Source organism: Haliotis rubra, unplaced genomic scaffold (assembly GCF_003918875.1).
Source record: "Haliotis rubra isolate DU_JTF1 unplaced genomic scaffold, ASM391887v1 Scf1, whole genome shotgun sequence".
Lineage (NCBI taxonomy): Eukaryota > Metazoa > Mollusca > Gastropoda > Lepetellida > Haliotidae > Haliotis > Haliotis rubra.
The window spans coordinates 3,578,109-3,599,239 of record NW_025764891.1 but is presented as its reverse complement, the minus strand read 5'-3'; the positions used below and the strand labels follow the sequence as shown (position 1 = coordinate 3,599,239).

Genomic DNA, 21,131 nt, shown 5'->3' with positions numbered 1-21,131 from the left:
AATTTTTTAAATGGCATTTAGAACTGACACACATAAATGTGGATTGAATGTCAGCTTCTGTGGTATGAGGAACACGAAGTTTCAGAGTATATATTCTTACCCCTTCATCAGGTGAATGGAAGCTAAGGCGCAGATAGCTATATATAAGTACACTTGAAAGCAGTGTTAAACAGTGTTTACAAAGGTGAACACTTACAAGGGAAGCCAGTAGTTAATATATTGTTAATGGCAGTAGAGAAATGACCGGGAGTAGATCCAGATGTGAATAGTACTGATAGGTGTTTGTGTGTTGTTTAACGCTGCACTCAGCAGTATTTCAGCTATATAGAGGGCTCTGTAAATAATCGAGTCTCGACCAGACAATCCAGTGATCAGCAGCATGAGCATCGATCTACGCAACTGGGATACGATGACGTGTCAACCAAGTCAGCGAGCCTGACCACCCGATCCCGTTCTAGTCGCCTCTTACGATAAGCACGGGTTGCTGAAGAGCAGTTCTACCCCGGATCTTCACGGATGGGTAGGTATCAAAGCACTGATTGATAACTGATCAAAAGGAGAATAAGGAAAAATACTCCGAAACGAGAAGCCTCTACCAACAAACAACCAGACAGGAATGATTACACCAAATAAATCATAACATATGTTTTATTTCGGATTACTCTTGCTTTGTATAGTACAGATTCTTGTACTATTGTTGGGTTGAGTCCCATCCGAGATTCGAACCCACACCCTCAGCCAGGCACCTAATGGCCAGAATTCAAAGTCAGCCGCTCAGCCACCGCTGACTGCTGGCGATTAGGTGCCTGACTCTGAGGGTGTGGGTTCGAATCCCGGATGGAACTCAACCCAACAAAAGTACAAGAATCTGTACTTTACTAAGAAAGTATAATCCCAAATATAACATCTGTTACATTTGACCACTTTCTAATTGGCATTGTGTAATCAAAATAAATCCTTCATCAAATCAAAATTGCCATTGCCTCCGTATTGCTTAATGTTGTCGTATTTCGTTTTATTTCCATTTCTTCGTTTGAAGTAAACCCCGCGGGTTACACTTCCGGTTATGTTCAACGCGAGAGAACAAAATGAAGGATTCCCACGAATAATCATATGAGAAAAGTCAGACAACACATTTCATAGGTGGAAGTATTTCAGTGTAACGCATGTGTTGGACTCTGTTTGCTCTCAGCTATAAGGTAACAAATTTATATGGTAGATCCATGCATGGGGCTTTGAATGAACTGTTAACTCGATGAATATATTTTGCGTGACACTTGTCCCTCCCCCAAAGTGTTTTCATCAGGAAACACTATTGTCATGATTGAGAATATATTGTGTTGTCACTTTGAGATTTTGTTCAGCAAAAGCTAGGATAGGGACACACAAAATATTGTTTCTGGCTTTTCATATCTGTGTAATCGGAAAATGGGTGGGTACCTGGAAGGCAGAATTGATGGTTAGTGATCGTTTAACTTGTGATTATCACCTTATTAAGGTACACACACTAATATAATTCAGAAATGTGCATGTGTGGTAGTCACTTTTTGGGTTGTCTGGTGTTAAATTCCACTCTCAGAATTATTCCAGCTGTATGACAATGGTCTGGAAATAAGTCTGGACCAGATAATCCAGTGATTGATCATAAACATCAGTCTACCCAACTGGGATATGATGATGACATGTCAACAAAATCAGCAAGACTAACCATCCAATGCCAATAGTCTACACTTACAATAAGCATGGATTGCTGGTCCAATTCTAACTTGGCTTTTCACAGGTGACATTGACAAAGATTTCTCCAGATTTTCTGATTATGATTGATCCTGTCAGTGTTTTGAAATAGAATCAAAATAACGTTTTTGATAAACATGCTTTTTTTTCATTTTTAGTGAGGTATATCCAAGCAATGTCTTGGTCAAGCGAACTCCCGCAAGAGCTTCTTTGTCGACCAACTGGCCTTGTTGTTCTTACTGGACTTGATGTCACCTACAATGCTGTTCATAAGCTCATCTGGGACTCCTTTTGTAACAATCGTCGTCCAGACAGGGTTCCCCTTCAATTCCGAGTCCCGGGAAGGGGACTATGAATATCCTAAGTGCAAATCTAAGGTGGGTTTAATATACATGGAGATCAGTAGTCAAGTGTATCGCCATATCACAAGCCAGGCATATCAGTGACATATGACAAATTATCTTTTACAGAGAACGTCATATGAGTGGTACATCCCTAAAGGTGTACTGAAGACGTCCTGGATGAACAAGCACCTTAATGAGGTGCCAGGGGTGGTGGTGATCTTCTTCGACCTGGACTGGGATGAGACCATGTGGAAGGAGAGACAAATGGAGTGTGCAACACGAGTCGAGATTGTCAGGTGGATACTAGTGTTAGGAATCCATGCTCTTGCAAACTTGTAAAGGATTTGGCATTAGCTCTGTTCAACAAGTTCAATGAAAAGTATAAAAAATGTTCAAAGTGATTTATAATATAAATGCTTCATAAGTATTAGCATTCCTTGAAAAAGTATTTTTCAAGGAGAAGCATCACCCTTAATCAGAGTATCACTCACTTGTACACATGTCACTGTATACATCTAGAAGGGAATAAGCTATGCATTTGATGACATTGATAGCAGCTGAACTAAACATGTTTCTTGTTTGCTTTTCAGGAATAGCCTGCATGGTCGGGGCACGAAGGTGGCAGTTGTCCTCATACAGAGAAACACGCCTCTTCCACCAGGTAGGTCATCTGATAGAAGCAAGTGCAAGGCATGGATGTAATGTCAGTTCACAGGCACACTCTCATGAGGGAGGAAATGTGGTTTTATGATGATGTGACTATTTCTGTGGTCAAGTGGAGAGAAGTCAGTTGGTTGATTTAATGGACATGACATACCATTAGATGTTTAAGGATGTATTTATTTAGATCCTGTCGGGCAATAAGAGTACAAAAAGGCCTGATTGGTTGACTTGGTGTCTGTATATTGTCTGACTGTGGTATCCATGTTAAACCATGGCATGGTATCTCATTATTGGGTTAGCACTATAAAACGGGGATAAGTCCGGACAAGTACAAGCATCCACACACACACATGTATGCACCTCACAACATAAGGGCAATAATCTTGAATGTGTTACTATGCCAATCCACCAGATGGTGAATGGTAAATCAATGATGTGCCATGTTTCATCACTACAAAAAATGTGGTAGATTCTGTATGTCAAACTGTAAATATATGAAGACTGATCTAACTGGTAACATCCTGCTTATTGAAATGTTATTACCCATATCTGAATTCTTTTAACAAATAGACCTGGAAATACTTGCAGTTTCATCAACATTTTATTTCCTGAAACAATCCATGTTAAAATATGAAAGGATGCATTCCTAGAATCAATAGCAAGGTGTCTCCATCAATAGTTCGTAACCGATGTTGTGTGTTGCAGGGGAGGATGTTGTTGCAGCGGAGAGAGCTGCCTCTATATGCAGCATGTGCGACATATCAGCCAAGTCCCTGTATGTTCTGCCACATACTGACCATCTCATCGGCTACACCATCAGGTACTGTGGGTCATCACTCTGTGGGTCGCGGCATATGTGTCAGTTCTCAGATATTTAACATAGAAGCAGGGGTGGATACAGCTTTTTGAGAAAGTGTGTGTGTATGCGTGCGCTATTGAGAAAGGTGTGCGTGTGTGTGAGTGCGTGCGTGTGTGTGTGCGCGTTTCATTTCCACCCGAGTTTCAATGGTCATTTAACAAACTTTCTGGACAAAAGTTGGGGTGTGCCCCCCTGCACCCCCCTCTGGATCCGCCTATGAGAAGGATGAGGTGCTGGGATGCTCATGCCCATTTTTAAGAATATTAAACATATTTTCACCTGGACCTTTTTATGTTATCAGGTATACCAATAGTGAGTGTGTTCACTTTAATGCCACTTGGCCTCATGTTAGCTTAATATGGGGGGAAATGTTGAATGAGACAGGTCTCTGACATTTACCACCTTAATGAAACCTACAAGCACCAGAGTCTTTGAAGGGCATTTAGAAGTGATACACATGAAGACAAGAGTTTTATGGATGTCAGCTTCTTTATTGTGAAGGGTCACAACGTTTCGAAGTATATTCTTATTCCTTCATCAAGTGAATGAAACAGTTAGGAACAGACAGCTATATAAGTACATGTTAAAACCACAACAGTTACGAGATAATAAGGGAAACCAGTAGGTACTGATGAAGGAGTAAGAATATACTTCGAAACGTTGTGACCCTTCACAATAAAGAAGTTTACATGCATAAAATTCTTGCCTTTACAAGCACCAGTATGGTACTGGCAAATCTTGGAACACGATCAGGACCAACTTAAGGTCAGATCCATGATCATATGATTCTGGCATGCCCAAAATATTCTTATGTGTAACGTTAATGCAGAATATTAGAGTAGGACCATCTCAAATCTCAAATACTAGAGTGCTGATACACATTGTCTTGTACGACCTTATTGTTTCAGACTTGAGAATGCCTTCTACGAGTTGGCCCAAGGCTACTACCACACTGAGGCCAGGAAGGTGAAGTCTCATAAAGACTTCCTCAACAAGACCACGCACCAGGTGAGGGATGGGACCAGTCATCTCTTCATACAGTGCTGTGTATTCACTGGGGGCATAATTGTTTTAAGTGCAGAAATTCCCTGTGCAGAAAATTATGACTGTCGTTTCCAGTTCCAGGGTGATTATGTTGCTAGTTTAGGCAACACAGTTCCCATTTTCTTTTCTTTTTTTGTTTCATCAAAGTTGTTTCTTTCCACGTCAAACTGTCATGCCATAATGTAACTCACACCTCACAGTTCAAGGCAGGATAAACCCCCACTCACTCACACTCACTCACTCACTCACTTTTCCATATATTTTAGTTGCTGTTTGTCCGGCACCAGTTCAAGATCGCCTTCTTCAATGAGCTGAAACAGGACACCCATACTGCCCTCAAGTATGTAATTTGTCAACATCACCAAATTTATTTTAAGAAGCAAACCCTAATCAATACTAATGTTGCCTTATCTTACTTTAAGACTTGGTTAACTTAAAATAGTTTTTCTCTGAAAGATAACTCAAACTCATGGCTACTTGTTACATGTAATTTATGAATATTAATGTCAACACTGGTATTCTCCATGTTTGTCTTCACCCTGTAGGGGCGTGGGGTAGCCCAGTGGTAAAGCGTTCGCTCGTCACGCCAAAGACCCAGGTTTGATTCCCCCATTAGGTACAATGTGTGAAGCCCTTTTCTGGTGTCCCCTGCCGTGATATTGCTGGAATTGTGCTAAAAGGGGCGTAAAACTAATCTCACTCACTTTACCCTATAAAAAATTAATTAATTCTTAAGTGGAAGTTATGATTCTTTTTCATAGAGATCATCCTTGGGGTACATGTATGCATTTTCCTCGCCCACTCTGAACGGGGGACCGAGAGTCCGGGGGCGGGATCGCCGAGCTTGGCTTGATCCCTTGGTCTGGCGGCGTCTGTCGATCCTTTGCCTTCGGGTCAGGACGCCTCGGCTACCCCGGAGGGGGAGGGTTCGCTCCCAGTCTCTCTCTCAGTGCTGGCGCAGGTTCCGGTCCCTGCGCCAACCCACCCCATGAGAGCGGAGGAGCCGGTTCAGTCCGTGCTTCCTCTCATGTCTCGGGACCGGGGTTCGAGTGTCGTGTCGGTTTCCGGAGCTGAGAGTTCCTTGGGCTTTTCCCTTCCCACGGCGTCTGTGGCTCGGCCTCCCACTGGGTCGTGGTTCGGCTCCTCTTCACGAGGAGACCCGAATTCTGACTCGGGCTCGGGTGCCGAGTCTATGGAGGTTAGGGAGGTCAAGGCGTCCGAGGTTGCTTTCCGTTTTTCGTCGGCTCTCCGGGAGGTTAGGCAACGTATTGCCCAGTGTACTCCCCATGCTGCGGTGCCGACATGTAGCTCAGACTCGACTGAGTTCCGCCTGCCGGGGGAGGCGTTTGCTCCTCAGCAGCCCTCTCAGACACAGCTCCGCATCTTACCCTCCCTGGTGCAGGACGGGATGGATCCTCTCCTAGTTGGTTCTCGCCTCAGGTTTGATCTCCCCGAACTCGTTAAGAGGTATCAGCTGGGTGATGATTCTCTCTCTGTTCTTTGTGCCGGTGGTGGACGAGTGTGTATTCACTTTGGTTGCCCTCGGGGGAGGCTCGGCTTCCTCGGGTGCAGCCCCGGCTGCCAAGCAAGGGTGGTTAGTACTACCGTTTGCCCAGTCGGGCGCCCCCTGCGGCAAGCATACCGGACTGGATTGGACGGGCAAGGTGCTGTGGGCGTTTCCGCCTCTACCACTCATTCCCCGGGTCCTCTCCCAGCTGTCCACCCAGCCAGCTCGGCTACTTGTGCTACTGGCACCGCTTTGGCCGTCACAGAGCTGGTTTCCGGTAATTCTCAGGTTTCTGGCTCAGCCTCCTGTTCTATTACCTTTGCGACCGGACATTCTCACTCAGAACGGTGCACCACACCCCAATCCAAGGATTCAGTGGGTGGCTTGTCGATTCTTTTCAGAAAGAAGTCCTCAAGGCTTGGGGTACATATAAGCATTAAAATGTCCATTTTTTCAAATCCTCGACAGTTGTAACTATATTTTTAATAAAATATTTACAAAACAAAAACTTCGTTTTGTCTTGTGAGACCACCCTACAGGGCCCCACCCGGACCAACACAGCCAAGAGCAGGTAACTCTGCGCCGTCTACCTCGTTACCTCACTTTTCATGCTGTCGTTCTGTTGAATAGGCGTGCGTGGTGTTCGTTCGAGTTTGCTCTCCTACCGATCGATGAGTGTAAAAGATCTCAATCTGTATGTATGGTTCCTTTCTCTCACGCACGAGGCGTTAGATGGGCGTCATATGTTGATATTTTCATTCATCTTTTGTTGTAACTTTGCCGTGGGTTCTCTGTTTTCCAGCCATGTGGCAGGCAAAATGGCGGACCGCGCGATCGTGGTTTCCTTGCTATATGTTCTTGGTAGCTTGTAGTAGGGAGTTCATATATTATGTTTGCATATTATATGGTAGGCTTGCCTAAATTCTCTTTCTTTTCAGCGAATTTGTGGTAAGTCGTTGTTGAGTAATTTTGATAGTGTTCGTTTCGTATCACTCAACTTTACTCTATCACTAGTAATGTACGCGCGCAGGGGTGGCTAGCCTTTTTCTGCTTTGCATTGTATGTTTAGTATTTAAATGGCTGTAGCTTGTAGCATTTATATATATACCCGTCGCGGGTTATTCTTGCTATTACTTGTGTTTATGTGTTTGCTGCTTCACAGTTCCTGCTAGTAACACTGGCGTGGTTCTGTTTGTTGCAGTTTAAGCCCTGTGCGTTGTGCCGTGCACACTACCGCCACAGGATGGTCATAAAGTGTGCCTCCGGTGTTTAGCCGAGGACGCTCACGACGATCAAGGATGCTCATAATAAACGCCCTTGCGTCAATATTCCTGTTACATTATGTTGTATTATGATACATATTTCATACGTTTACACACAACGTGGCTCATAGGCCGAGGTTGTGGTTTTTTGTCTGGGTTTCTGCGCCTCACGCGCATTCTTCCCGACACGCAGATTTTATGTTTTTCACTAATCTGCTTCAGGCGGGGGATAATATTTGATAAAAGGTTTCTAAGGAAATCCCTTTATCGTTCCCCCGCAAACAATGTTGCTGACTTAAATATGACTCAATTTGCTTCACTATTGCAGCAACATATTCTTCAACATAATGTCAAGTCGATGATTGATAGCGCGATGTCCGGGCTCCGTCAGGAGCTCGGCTCGCAAAGTGTTGATCTCGAAGGTAAGTTAACCAGGTGTCGTCTGTGGTGAAATCCCCGATTGACACGGTGCTGTCTGGGTTCCGCAAGGAGCTCAGCACACCTGTCGTCGGGGGTGGATCGGACGCATCTGGGGGTTAACTGCGGCCCGAGCTCTGGCTCGGAGAACGCCCTCCTCCCAGGCAGCTTGATCCTGGCCGGCTCAGGTGATGGTGTGCCTTCGGCACCTTGTGGCGACCTAGCCGGGCTCAGGTTAGTCCGCGAGCCTGGCGCCGGCGATGCAGGTTTCACCCTGTCTTAGCCTGGTGCCCTGACTGGCGGTAAGCCTCGCGCCGACCAGCTTCGAGGACACCTCGGCGACTTCGGCACCTTGTGGCGACCTAGCTTTGGGCTCAGGTTGGTCACGGGCGCCTGGCGCCGGCGATGCAGGTTTCACCCTGTCTTCGCCTGGTGCCCTGACTGGCGGTCGCCTTGGCGCCGACCAGCTCGGGGACACCTCGGCGCCAAGTGGTCAGTCGGGGTTGCCGGAAACCTGTATATCGGCAGGTTCCTCTCGGCGCCCCGGTCTGGGTTCCACTGAGCTGCCGATCACCTCGGCGCTCATAGGTCTACCTGTGTCCACCAGGGGAAACCTGCATTGCCAGGCTACTCCCTTGTGTCTCGGGACTGCAGATCGGACTAGCACCGACCTGGGCTTCGGCCCCGGTACGGAGCAGATCCCCGGCGCTGTTAGCTCAGGTCTCGGCCTGATGTCTATCGATGCCCTGGCCAAGAGGCCGTTGAGTGTGACGAGCTGCCGATCACCTTGACGCGCCGAGGTCTACCCGTGTACACCAGGGGAGCCCTGCATTGTCAGGCTACTCCCATGTGTTTTGGGATCGGGGTTCGAACTCGAACCGCCGACCCGAGCACTTACGATATATATATATATATATATATATATATATCTGTGTATATATATATACACATACATGTGTATGTATATACATACATGTGTATGTATGGGTATTTATATAGCGCTATAGGCTATGTTTGACTATATGCTTAGTGCGCTTTTGGAGAGTACTTGGGGAAACCTGATTTATCAGGCTACTCCTACGTGTCTCTGGATCGGGGTTCGGTCTAGAACAGCTGAGCTTCGGCTCTGCAGATTCTCTGAACCCCGTGGGTAGCACCGACCCAGGCTTCGGCACTGGTAGGGTGCAGATTCCCGGCTCCGGTAGTTCAGGTCTCGGCCTGATGTCTATCGACGTCTTGACCACGATGCCATCGAGTGTGCCGGGTGTGACGGTCACCTCGACGCTCCGAGGTCTGTCTGAGTGCTTGTGAAACCTTGATTGTCAGGCTTCTCACATGTGCCTCGGATTCGGGGTTCAGGCTCGTACAGTGGACAAGTCGATTTGAGCTTCGGCTCATTTCGCTACTTTGAACTTACCACTGAGTAGGTTCGTCCCTGAGGCAAGTGCGAGATAGAATCGCGGCTGTGTTGCCTCAGGTGTTGTCCACGTCGAATACCCGAACCGTTGGAGTTAAGCCTCCGGAGAAAGCCTGCTTCCAACCGCGGCATCGGGACAAGGCCTCACACTCTACCGTCAGTCTGCCGTTCTTTCCCCTTCACAGCTCAACGCTGTATGCTCCACTCGGCGCATCTCTCAGCTCTGCTGAGGGAGCTGGTGGAAAGGGGAGAGAGCGCTGGTGGAATTTTTTCGTCGGCGACTCTGGGCGCATCTGACGGGGGCAACTCTCATCTGGCTAGGGACTGCATTGTAGCTGTGCCAGCCAAATGATGAGGGCGGTTATGGGCCTATACGCCCGGGACCGTTTCGAGGAATATGGAAGTCTGTTGAGCTTCTCGTTGCCCAGGCATCGGCAAACGTTAAGTTGCCGACTGCTGAGGTTTACTATATTCTGCCGCAAACACCGGTCGGACCGACACACTCCAGTCTCGGCTTCCCGGGAGACGGCGACAATACCCATTCTCATCTGAGAGCTGAACAAGTTCATAGAGGTACTGTCCTTCAAGATGGAGACACCGCGCTCGGTGATCTCATCTGCCGAGACAGGGGATTGGCGCACGTCAATCGACCTCGAGGTCGCGTACCTCCTTGTTCCATTGCACCCTGATTTCAAGATTTACCTTCGGTTTCTTGTTTGACGGGACGTGCTACCAGTTTCGTGTGCTCTCCTTAGGCTACATTACGGTGCCAAGGGTGTTCACCAAATTGAGGTTTATTACAGCTCAGATAGCCAGATCGCAGTGCCGGTGTTGTCACCCGTACATAGGCGACTGGCTCATCGTGGTTTCAGAATAACTGTTGAGTCTGGGGACCTCACGATCAGTGTTGGTCACTCTTACGAAACTGGGCGAAATTGTCAACCTCAGCAGTCAGATGGACAGGCGTCAGGCGTCTCTCGAGGGTCCCCACCCTGGAGACACCGTCGCTCTCAGTCCAGCCAGATACATCCCTACCGGGTTAGGGGCGATGTTCTGGGTGACCTGCAGCCTCTTGAGACGAAGTCACAACCTGCACATCAATGTGCTGGAATTGACAGCAGTCAGGTTGGTGTTCGATCCGCGCGCGCCGGGATTGAATTACCTCTTCGACCAGACATTCTCACTCTGAGCGAGCCACACCCGAATCCTCCGTTCACTGGGTGGCTTGGCCTCTGTCGGGTATAACACCGCGAATTCCTGCAACCGTTGCAGACACAATTCTGGCTGGGATTCGACACCCGTTCAGTGTGTTGATAGGTGGGGGCTGGTGGTGTGCAGATAGGGGATTTCATAATCCCTATTCTGCGGATTTAGTTCGGATATTGGAGTTACTATAACCTCGTTTTGGTTGAGAGCCTTCTGACCTCCACCATTGCCGGGTACTCCATGGCTATTTCCACGTTTCACACCTCGTTCGATGGTGCTCTGCCTAGGCAGCATCCTCTCGTACATCGCGTCGTAGCTGGCATGAACAGGGTTCGACCGCCTCGTCGGCGACCCAGCCCACCTAAAAATTGCCACTTATTCACAATTGGCTGTCTGGCCCTAATTTTTCAAGTATATCGTCTCTCTCACTTCACTTGTTGGCGTGGAAGGCGACTTTACTTGTTGTGGTGAACTCTGGTAGAAGGGTCGGGTACATCCATCACGATCCCCACTGACCCGACACTGACAGTATTTTATACTGATCATGTCGTATTCGACTCCCGGATACCTACCACTCTCAGTCGCGATATTGCTTTCCGTGACTGCTCATATCGCACTTCCACTACCCAGCCTTCCGCGCGGGGACCAATCTTCGATTGCTCACCCGTGCCTGTCCGCGAACGAGCGAACAAAGGGATCCGTCACGGGTACCCATGTGTGCTGTTTGGTGGCGGGAAGACTGGGGAGTCTGCTAACAAAGCGCACTTTATCTCGTTGGCTTGTTTCCGTAATTGTTCGGTTACAATGATAAGGTTTACCTCCCCCCGAGGGGTTGAAGGCAGACTGGGTAGGGCAGATGCCGCTTTGTTGTCAATACACAGCGGCACTGCTCAATGAAGAGATCGGTTCTGTCGCTCTTTGGAGCCGGCAGAACGCCTTCGTCGCCATTACCAACTTGACCGCATTCTAAGGATGGAGTGCTTTCGGTTCGGTCTTTCGGTTCTCTCCAGTGGAGAGTGCCCTGCCACCCTGACCAAGTTAGTAACTGGTCATTGGTATCGGTTCTGTGTTCAATGTCGATATATTTCATATCACTACATCGTATTAGCCTTACCATCCTTTCGGGTTGGGTGGGTTTGGGTGTACATCACGTCCCTTCGTCCTCTTCAAGAGGCGGGGTCCGTTGAGCAGCTTTAACCAGTCATATGCTATTAACCCGTCTTGCGGCGAATTGGAGTCTGAACCCCCACGGGGCACTGTTTGGTATGCCTCTCTTCGAGCCGCATGTCACGTGACCAGGTTAGTGTAATGGTGAGCCAACACATGTTGACTCGGCTTTTAAGCTATTCAGGGTTTTTGTGTACGGCTTACAGTTATCCCTCTTCCCGAGCCTTCGGTATTTGGGAGTCTGTGTTAAGCAGCTTTGTGGGATGGTGGCCTACACTTACCCTCCTCACGCCGAGAGTGTTTGGTGGGGGTGTTTTTCACTCGTACAATGCATGGCGTTTGTACTCGTTCGATTTCCTCTGAAAGTTTTTAGCGAGGCTAATAATTTATCGGGGTTTTATCGAGGTCCCGGCAAGCCCTCTTCCAAACAGGGGTGCATTCGAGCATTAGTTTGCAGTACTTATTAGCTCGACTCCTGGGTTATTGGCTTTGTAGCGTTTAAATTTTTTACGCTTTCCCTACCCTTATACCTCTCGCCACGCTTGTCTGGCTGGGGCTATATTAGGGTTGGGAGTTGTTTCGGCATGTCCCCATACATTCCTTCCATTGTGATGGTTGGGGGGTTTTATGTGTCATTGATATTGAGCCAATTGACATATAAGCTTGGGCTCTCTAGTTCCGCCCGTCTGATTGACATCAGCGGTCAGGTGGCTCGGTGTTTTCTATTTCCGTATCGGTTGTAGATTTCACTCCACCACGGGTTTAGTTGTTGCCAGACAGAATGCCACTCCGTCTCAAATATCTTTGGGAGTCTGTCATATGCTTATATGTACCCCAAGGAGGACTTCTTCTGAAAAGAATTATACAAACCTGTAGAGGTTATGAATTCTTTGAAGAAAGTCCTCCTTGAAGTCTGACGACCACCCGCCTCCCTCATTCTGTCTGACACGTTCAGCATGAAAAGTGAGGTACGAGGTAGACGGCGAGAGTTACCTGCTCTTGGCTGTGTTGGTCCGGTGGGGCCCTGTAGGGATGGTCTCACAAGACAAAACGAGTTTTTTGTTTTGTAAATATTTTATCAAAAATATAGTTACAACTGTCGTAGGATTTAAAATGGACATTTTAATGCTTATATGTACCCCAAGGAGGACTTTCTTCAAAGAATTCATAACCTCTACAGGTTTGTATAACTTCTCTTACCCAGCCTTCCACATCGGGGACCTCTGCAACAAGCACTCACCTGTTGGATGTCTGTAAGACCCTCAAGGTCTATATCAAACGAACACAAGTGATCCGTACGGGTACCCATCTGTTCTGCTGTTACGGTGGCGGAAGGCTGGGATGCCGGCTAGCAAACAGACCCTATCACACTGGCTTGTATCGGTCATTTGTAGTGCTGATCAGGCTAAGGGCAAGCCTCCCCCTGAGGGGTTAAAGGCTCACTCGGTCAGGGCAGTGGCCACTTCAAAGGCTTTTGCATCGACACTGACCATTGAAGAGATATGCTCTGCCGCTATTTGGAGCAGGCCTAGCACTTTTATAAGGCACTATCAGCTCGATACACATTCGCGTTTTGGCCGTTCTGTTCTCTCCAGTGGACAATGTCCTGCCACCCTGACCTCCCCGCAATTCTGTTCACTGATTTGTTCAGCAGAAAGAATGATGATACGGGCCTGGGTGCTTACCTGGTTGGCTGCGCATGCGTAGCAGGGGGATAACTCCACGTGGTAGGGGCCGTATAATAAATAAAAAAGATTTTTATTTATTGTACAATATTTTTATTAAAACATTGATACAACTGTCACATGACATTTTCAGCCGCAGAAAATGCATATATGTACCCCAAGGACGATTCTCTTCAAAGAATTTGAAACCTCTACAGGTTTATCTAAATTTAACTCTGTTATTTACAATGTTAGGGGAATATTATGGAAGGATTTTGATTATGGACACTTAACATGCACAACCCTGTTGTATTGCAGACACTACAAACAAGCCTATGGTCATATACTTGACCTGCGCATGTATGATACTAACATGATGGAGATCAAGACTATCGCAGGATTCGTTAATTACAAGGTAAGCAGGAGGAACAAGGCTTACCTCCAAGGATCATGGGGGGCGGTGGGGTAGCTTAGTGGTTAAAGCGTTTGCTCGTCACGCCGAAGACCCGGGTTCGATTCCCCACATGGGCACAATGTGAGAAGCCCATTTCTGGTGTCCCCCGCCGTGATATTGCTGGAATATTGCTAAAAGCGGTGTAAAACTAAACTCAGTCAGTCAGTCAGTCCAAGGATCATGATTTTATAGACACAGTGTAATAATCTGAAGTATTGTCTGACGTGTGAGAGCAGTGGTTCAGGTGTTAATAAAGAACTGGGTTTAATTCCCTATGGCCCTGCTATGGGTTTCATCTTCTATGCTGTTAATTATGCTGCTGGAATGTTGCTCAAAGCAATGTAAATCCATACTAACTCTCTGAATTTTCTCTTCAGTAATGTTAATCCAATGATTGTACAACAGACAGTTCAAATATTTCAAGCATAGATGTGCAGCCTGATGTCAGTGATTGTGAGAAATCATTTAATTATTTGCACAGCATTTAGGTTTTGTTTAATATTTTCTGCATATCTTCATCCAGATCTGCCGACTGTCATTCCAACACAATGCTCCTCTTGATGCCATTGCTCAGTTTAGGAAGCATATTGACTTCTTCAAGAGCAAGCCAAGCACAGCAGAACTGTCATTCGAACACAGTGCTTGGATGTCTAAACAGTGAGTCACCTATATCCATTGTTCAGGATAAATCATGATTAACATCCTGAATATTTTTCCTTATCCTGACTCATGCTTATTTGCTTTCTCATTCCTCTCTTCCGAACGGTCAAGTGGAAACTTGAGTCGCTTCAATTCCCTTGAAGCAAACATACAATCACTGACCCTGAGTTACCTCCCCTTCTTCCAACCAAAACAGGCACGGGACCACCTCATGCCTAGTCCTCACTCTCTCCTCTATCGCCCAAGCGGATGGTTGGGTGGTCACTTCAGGGTCACTTCGTGGCTTATGACTTGTTTATTTTTGGATATAATGCTCAAATTCTGCATGAGTCAGTATAAGTATAAAATATCAATTTTATCATAAATATATACATAATATATGTATAATATATACATATTTGATGTGTTTCATATTTTCGTTTGAAAACTATTACTGTAGTGTTCATCATAAAGTTTTCAAACATTTTCAATCAACGTTTCGTTAATCACATGACATGAGAAACAGATGTGCAATCAAAAAGCACTGACAGCAGGGCAATGGTAAAATTATGTTAATGTCATTCTACCTTTGAAATCAAATTTTAAGATCATCAAAATCATAGCAGACATTTCCCATACTTTAAAGTGAATCCACAGAAATTTGAGTGACAATTGTACCAGAGACAGTTGTGTTTTTATTATCATCAATGTGTGCGGTGTGTAGATTCCAGGTGTTCGGAGACCTGTTTGACGAGGCAATCAAGCTGGGCCTGACAGCCATACAGACTCAACACCCAGGGTTCTATTACCAACAGGCTGCAAACCACGCTATCGCCCGAAAACACCTCTGTCAAGAACTGTGTCAGGTATTCATCATGTGTGGAATTGCCTACATTGTCCTTTGGACTTTGAGGGCCAGTATAGGCATGCTTGTCATAATTGCAAGTGAAATATGCAACTCTTCGTTTGTTGTTTGTTGTTTAATGCCTTTGTCAGCAATTTTCGAGGTCTTTAAAGATTTGAATCTGGACCAGGTGATCCAATGACATAGACCTAACCACTCGATCCTGTTTGTCCCTTACGTCAATCGTGGGCTGCTGAAGACTAATTCTCACATAGATCTTCACAGGAATTATACATAAATATGGAATCAATAAATATTCAAATCAGGAATGAGTGTTTTCAGTGTGTGACCTGACTGATTGTGTGTTAACGACCCCTAGTGGGGTCATTATACATGTTATGGTGTCAACCGATCAGTGATAAGAGGAGCATGTTCTAATGATAGATTACTGGGATGTATTTCAGCCAATCACTGATCCACCTCCAGTTGACCCATTCCAGAACGTGGCTCGGCTGGAGTACTACGGCCAGCGACCATGGAGACAAGGCCATCAGAGTAAGAACTGTGTTGTTATATTGGCGTACATTCATTGTAAAACATGCTTTGTTAAAGACTTTGTTATCTTAAACATCATCTGAGAATTTACAATGCCTATGCGACGCAACACCTCTCATTAAAACTCAAGTAAACACTGCCGTATCTGAAAACCTTGAATCCAACGATATATGAAGGAAGCAAGTTTTCAGGATAACAGCGAATCATTGTTCACACTATGCTTGAAGTTACTTCTTGAAAACTAGATAAAGAAATAGACTGTATAAAACAGTATTGACAGTATTGAGATGTGTGACTGACTTGATAGGTATCGATCCCCCGGATGCCCAGAAGGAGAAGGAAGGGATTAGTGGCTTGCAGTGTCTGGAGAACCAAGTCGACCACTCTGTGAGTACATAAAATGTCTTTTGTTTGCTTGTTGTTTAATGCCACACACAGCAATATTCCAGCAATATGGTGGCAATCTGTAAATAATCGAATCTGGACCAGACAGTCCACTGATCAACAGCATGAGCATCAGTTGGGATACGATGACATGTGTCAGTCAAGTCAACAAGCCTTATCACCCCAACCACTCTTATGACAAGCATGGGTATCTTAAGACCAAGGGGCTGTGGGGTAGCCTAGTGGTTAAAGCATTGGCTCGTCACGCCGAAGACCCGGGTTCTATTCCTCACATGGGCACAATGTGTGAAGCCTATTTCTGGTGTCCCCCGCTGTCATATTGCTGGAAATTTGCTAAAAGCGGCGTAAAACCAAACTCACTCAGTCTTAAGACCAATTCTAACCTTGATGTTCATGGGTAACATTGCTCAGGGGTGCAAGAAGTGACAGTACGAATACAGAACAGGAAGGTTGTGTGATTGGTGGATAGCCTAGCGGTAAAACCATTCACTGGATTCACTGAGATTGCTGGAACAGTGTGAAGCATAAACCCAACTTACTCGCTTATTTGTTGTTGAGCTTGTAAGGCGCAGAGTCATTTCTCTTTTCTGATTTGGGTAGTGTAATACAAGATAAAATGAGATATAATGGAAGCCAAGGTTTTTGGCAGATCTGAGTTTGAGTGTGAACCGTGAGTTGTTATACATTTACACTGGATTAACATTACAGTGGCTGATAATACCCCTACTGAGCAGTGCTGTCAGTCAGTTCAAGAAGTACAAGTCTCCCAGACTCAAGAGGAGTCTCAGTAAGTACCTGAATCTTTTCTGAATGCCAGTGTAGGAAGCCACTCTGTTTGCCAGTTTAGGAAGCATCTCTGAAAGACAGTGTAGGAAGTCAATTTTAGTGTCAGTGTAGGAAGTTGCTCCAAGTGTTAGTGCAGGAAGCCACCCTCAATACCACTATGGGAAGCCACTATGAACGCCAGTATAGGATCCGCTCTGAATGAAAGTTTAAGAAGCTACTTTGAATGCCATTGTAGGAAGCCTCTCTGAATGCCAGTGTAGGAAGCCAATTTGAATGTCAGTGTAGGAAGCCGCTCTGAGCTCCAGTTTAGGAAGCCACTCTGAGCTCCAGTGTAGGAAGCCGCTCTGAGTGCCAGTGTAGGAAGCCGCTCTGAGCTCCAGTGTAGGAAGCCACTCTGAGTGCCAGCATAGGAAGCTGCTCTGAATGTCAGTGTAGGAAGCCATTTTGAGTGTCAGTGAAGGAAGGCGCTCTGAGTGCCAGTGTAGGAAGCTGCACTGTGTGCCAGTGTAGGAAGCCGCTCTGAGCATCAGTGTAGGAAGCCGCTCTAAGCGTCAGTGTAGGAAGCCACTCTGAATGCTAGTCTAGGAAGCCACTCTGTATGTAAGTATAGGGAGCCGCTCTGAGTTCCAGTGTAGGAAACCGCTCTGAGTGCCAGTGTAGGAAGCCGCTCTGAATGCCAGTGTAGGAAGCCAATTTGAGTGTCAGTGAAGGAAGACTCTCTGAGTGCCAGTGTAGGAAAACACTCTGAGCATCAGTGTAGGAAGCCAATTTGAGATTATTGTAGGAAGCCACACCGAGTGCCAGTGTAGAAAGCCGCTCTGAATGCTATTGTAGGAAGCCACTGTCAATACCACCATGGGAAGCCACTCTGAATGAAAGTTTAGGAAGCCACTTTGAATGCCAGTGTAGGAGGCTGCCCTATATGCCAGTTTAAAAAGCCACTCCGAGTGCCATTGTAGGAAGCCACTCTGAATGCTATTGTAGGAAGCCACACCGAGTGCCAGTGTAGAAAGCCGCCCTGAATGCTATTGTAGGAAGCCGCTCTGAGCGTCAGTGTAGGAAGCCAATTTGAGATCAGTGTAGGAAGCTGCATGTCTTTTTGATACCTTATTTACTCATTTCCATTCCTGGACCTAGGTTCCTTCTCAGTGGCTTCATCTTTGCTTCATCTCACCAAAGACCTGGGCCTGATTCTCCACAAAGGGAGAATGTGTGAAGCCCAGTTCTGGTATTTCTTTAGAAATGTGCTCATCATTACAATCATTGATGTATGTCATGAAGCTTCATTAATTTCCTTTTCCAGTGGTCCAGATGGGAGAGGAGTACTTCCATGCTAAAGACTATAGTAAAGGACTGATGTGAGCATTTCCTGGATAACAACTATTATCATATGGCAGTAGAACAAATAGTTCATGTTGTAAAACTGAACAAATAGGGTTGTATCAGGTATAAGCCCAGGTGTCATAACTGAGTGTCCCATAGTGAACTGAAATTGATATTAAACTCAACTGAGTGTGGATAGATGTTGTATCAGTATAAAGCCCTTTTGTCAGAAATGAGTATGTTGTGTTATGTCAGGTGTCAGAACTGAGTGTGTGATGTTGTATCAAGGTATAAGCCCAGTTATAAGAACCAAGTGTAGGGTGTTTTATCAGGTATAAGCCCATGAGTCAGAACTGAGTGTCCTGTGTTCTATCTGTACTTATGTGATATATTACACGCCTGTAAGATCAGGTATATTCTGTGTGATGTATTTACTATGGCTGTTTGTGACCCAGGCTGCTGAACAAGGTGATGTGGGACTACCGGGTGGAGCGATGGTGGATTCTGCTGACCTCCATCTTGTCGCTGTCTCTCAAGTGTGCCTACCTCACTGCAAGGCTCCAGGAATATGTCTCCAACTGTATCGAGCTCATCGGACAATGTATCCTTCCTACTGTGGCAATGAATCAGTTTGTACTGTTAGTACGCCAGAGTTCCAGAGTTCCATTGCACAAAGCAATCTTAATGCTAAGGCTTAACTTAGGCTTACACTAGTGTTAGCGCTAAGGTTGTTTTGTTTAATGGCACCCTGTATGTTAACAAAGGCGAGTTGCAGTAATGTATTTAGACCTGCTTAGAGGCTGATAATTTGCCCCATGTCTGATGAAAATGTCAGCTAACAATTCGCCTTATACAGTTTAGGATGATGACAGTAGATACTCAACAGTCATTTGGTTATTGGTGACACTTAAAAAAGGGAGGATCTCATTGTTAAGCTTTAAGTTCAGCTTCCTCGTCTTCAACAGATGATACAGAAAAAAATTGCATACATGATACTCTAGACGCAGATTTTGCACCACCGTCTGGAATAAAAGTTGTTGCTTGATATCATTTTCATGTTTGATGTTTGTGATAATATGTACAAGATCATTTAACCAGACCAAACAAAGTTTACTAAGGTAATGACTGGGCTAGAAGTTCAAGTTACAGACTGTTAGATTCTGTATAGCTTTGTTCAAGACTAAGAATGACTTCTTTAACAAGGGCAGATTGTCTGTGTAGCCCTGAGGAGAAGACTCGAATACAGATGAACCTGATCAGAGTCATGTCTGTAAGTCACTTCTGTTTCCCTTGATATACCAGCGACAAATGGGTAGCCTAGTAGTTACAGTGTTTGCTTGTCATGCCAAAAGGTAAGAGTTTCATTCCCAATATGGGTACTATGTTTGAAGCCCATTTCTTGTGTCCCACACAGTGATACTGCTGGAATATGCTAAAGGCGGGATAAAACCAAACTTACCGATAAAACAGTTTGACATACCACATGCTAAAGAAGATCTTGTACTGTGAAAGTGCTGACTAGAGCCAGTAACCAGTGGATGCTTAACCAGACATTAGCGAGAAGAAGCTTGACTCAATTATCATGTTTAGACCAACCTGAAATGTAAATATTGGCATGGCTTTGAGTAGCATTTAGAGTGAGTGAGTCCGGTTTTATGCCACATTTAGCAAGATACCAGCAATATCATGGCGGGGAACACCAGAAATTGGCTTCACATATTGTACCCATGTAGGTAATTGAACCCGGGCCTTCGGCATGATGAGCTAATGCTTTAACCACTATCTTACCCCACAGCCCCATATTGGATATGTAACTGATATCCACATGGTCAAGATATGGTCACTAAGTGTATATTACTGTTGTAGTGATGTGTTGAGGTCGAAGCTAACACTTTTATTAAGCTTGCTCATGTATGAGTGAGTGAGTTTTTCCAGGGAGAAATCATAGCACTTACTACAACACTCCTTGCTTTTTGTGTAATTTCTTTCTTTCTTTTTAAATTTGTATTTAGAATGACCTTCCAGAGCCAGAATCAGTCGTAGAAAATGAAGGGGTAGAAGCTGCCCACAAGGAGTGGACACAGGCCATGTCGGAGCCTACGGTCTTCACAGTGGAGATGCAGAGTCTTGTCCCATTCGGTCAGTTTACAGATTTGTTCTCTGTCACATGTAGTCAGTATGATGCTGTGTTTAATGTCTTGTGATTCTTCACTGAACAGGACCCCTGAAGATCTGGGGGTTAGAATTAGCCTTCAGCAACCCATGCTTGTTGTAAGAGGTGACTAACAGGACCAGGTTGTCAGACTCGCTGACTTGGTTGACACATGTTATTGTATCCCAGTTGCGTAGATCGATGCTCATGCTGTTGATCACCGGATTGTCTGGTCCAGATTATTTACAGACTCTCGCCATATAGTTGGAATATTTCTGAGTGTGGCATTAAACAAAAAACCAAAAAAAACCAACTCTACTGATGTGTATATTTCACGTCTATACTGTGTTTATACCATGTGTATATCTCACGTCTATGCTGTGTTTATACCATGTGTATATCTCACGTCTATGCTGTGTTTATACCATGTGTATATCTCACATCTATGCTGTGTTTATACCATGTGTATATCTCACGTCTATGCTGTGTTTATACCATGTGTATATCTCACGTCTATAGTGTGTTTATACCATGTGTATATTTCACGTCTATGCTGTGTTTATACCATGCGTATATCTCACGTCTATGCTGTGTTTATACCATGCGTATATCTCACGTCTATGCTGTGGTTATACCATGCGTATATCTCACGTCTATACTGTGTTTATACCATGTGTATATCACACGTC

General features: G+C 45.5%; 1 protein-coding gene across 1 annotated transcript in view; it reads left to right on the top strand.

Annotated features, from left to right (window-relative positions):
- The first annotated feature begins 1,074 nt into the window (after window positions 1-1,074).
- The window catches only part of LOC124270745 (trafficking protein particle complex subunit 11-like), a 32,303-nt gene continuing 12,246 nt past the window's right edge, over window positions 1,075-21,131 (top strand). Inside the window, 18 exon segments of the mRNA XM_046705818.1 lie at window positions 1,075-1,199; window positions 1,893-2,077; window positions 2,079-2,111; window positions 2,205-2,374; window positions 2,669-2,739; window positions 3,447-3,561; window positions 4,509-4,608; window positions 4,911-4,984; window positions 13,603-13,699; window positions 14,262-14,395; window positions 15,102-15,243; window positions 15,686-15,776; window positions 16,084-16,163; window positions 16,890-16,968; window positions 18,271-18,325; window positions 18,746-18,891; window positions 19,499-19,560; window positions 20,303-20,429. Of these exon segments, the coding sequence (XP_046561774.1) occupies window positions 1,910-2,077; window positions 2,079-2,111; window positions 2,205-2,374; window positions 2,669-2,739; window positions 3,447-3,561; window positions 4,509-4,608; window positions 4,911-4,984; window positions 13,603-13,699; window positions 14,262-14,395; window positions 15,102-15,243; window positions 15,686-15,776; window positions 16,084-16,163; window positions 16,890-16,968; window positions 18,271-18,325; window positions 18,746-18,891; window positions 19,499-19,560; window positions 20,303-20,429 (1,744 nt within the window). The 5' untranslated portion in view covers window positions 1,075-1,199; window positions 1,893-1,909.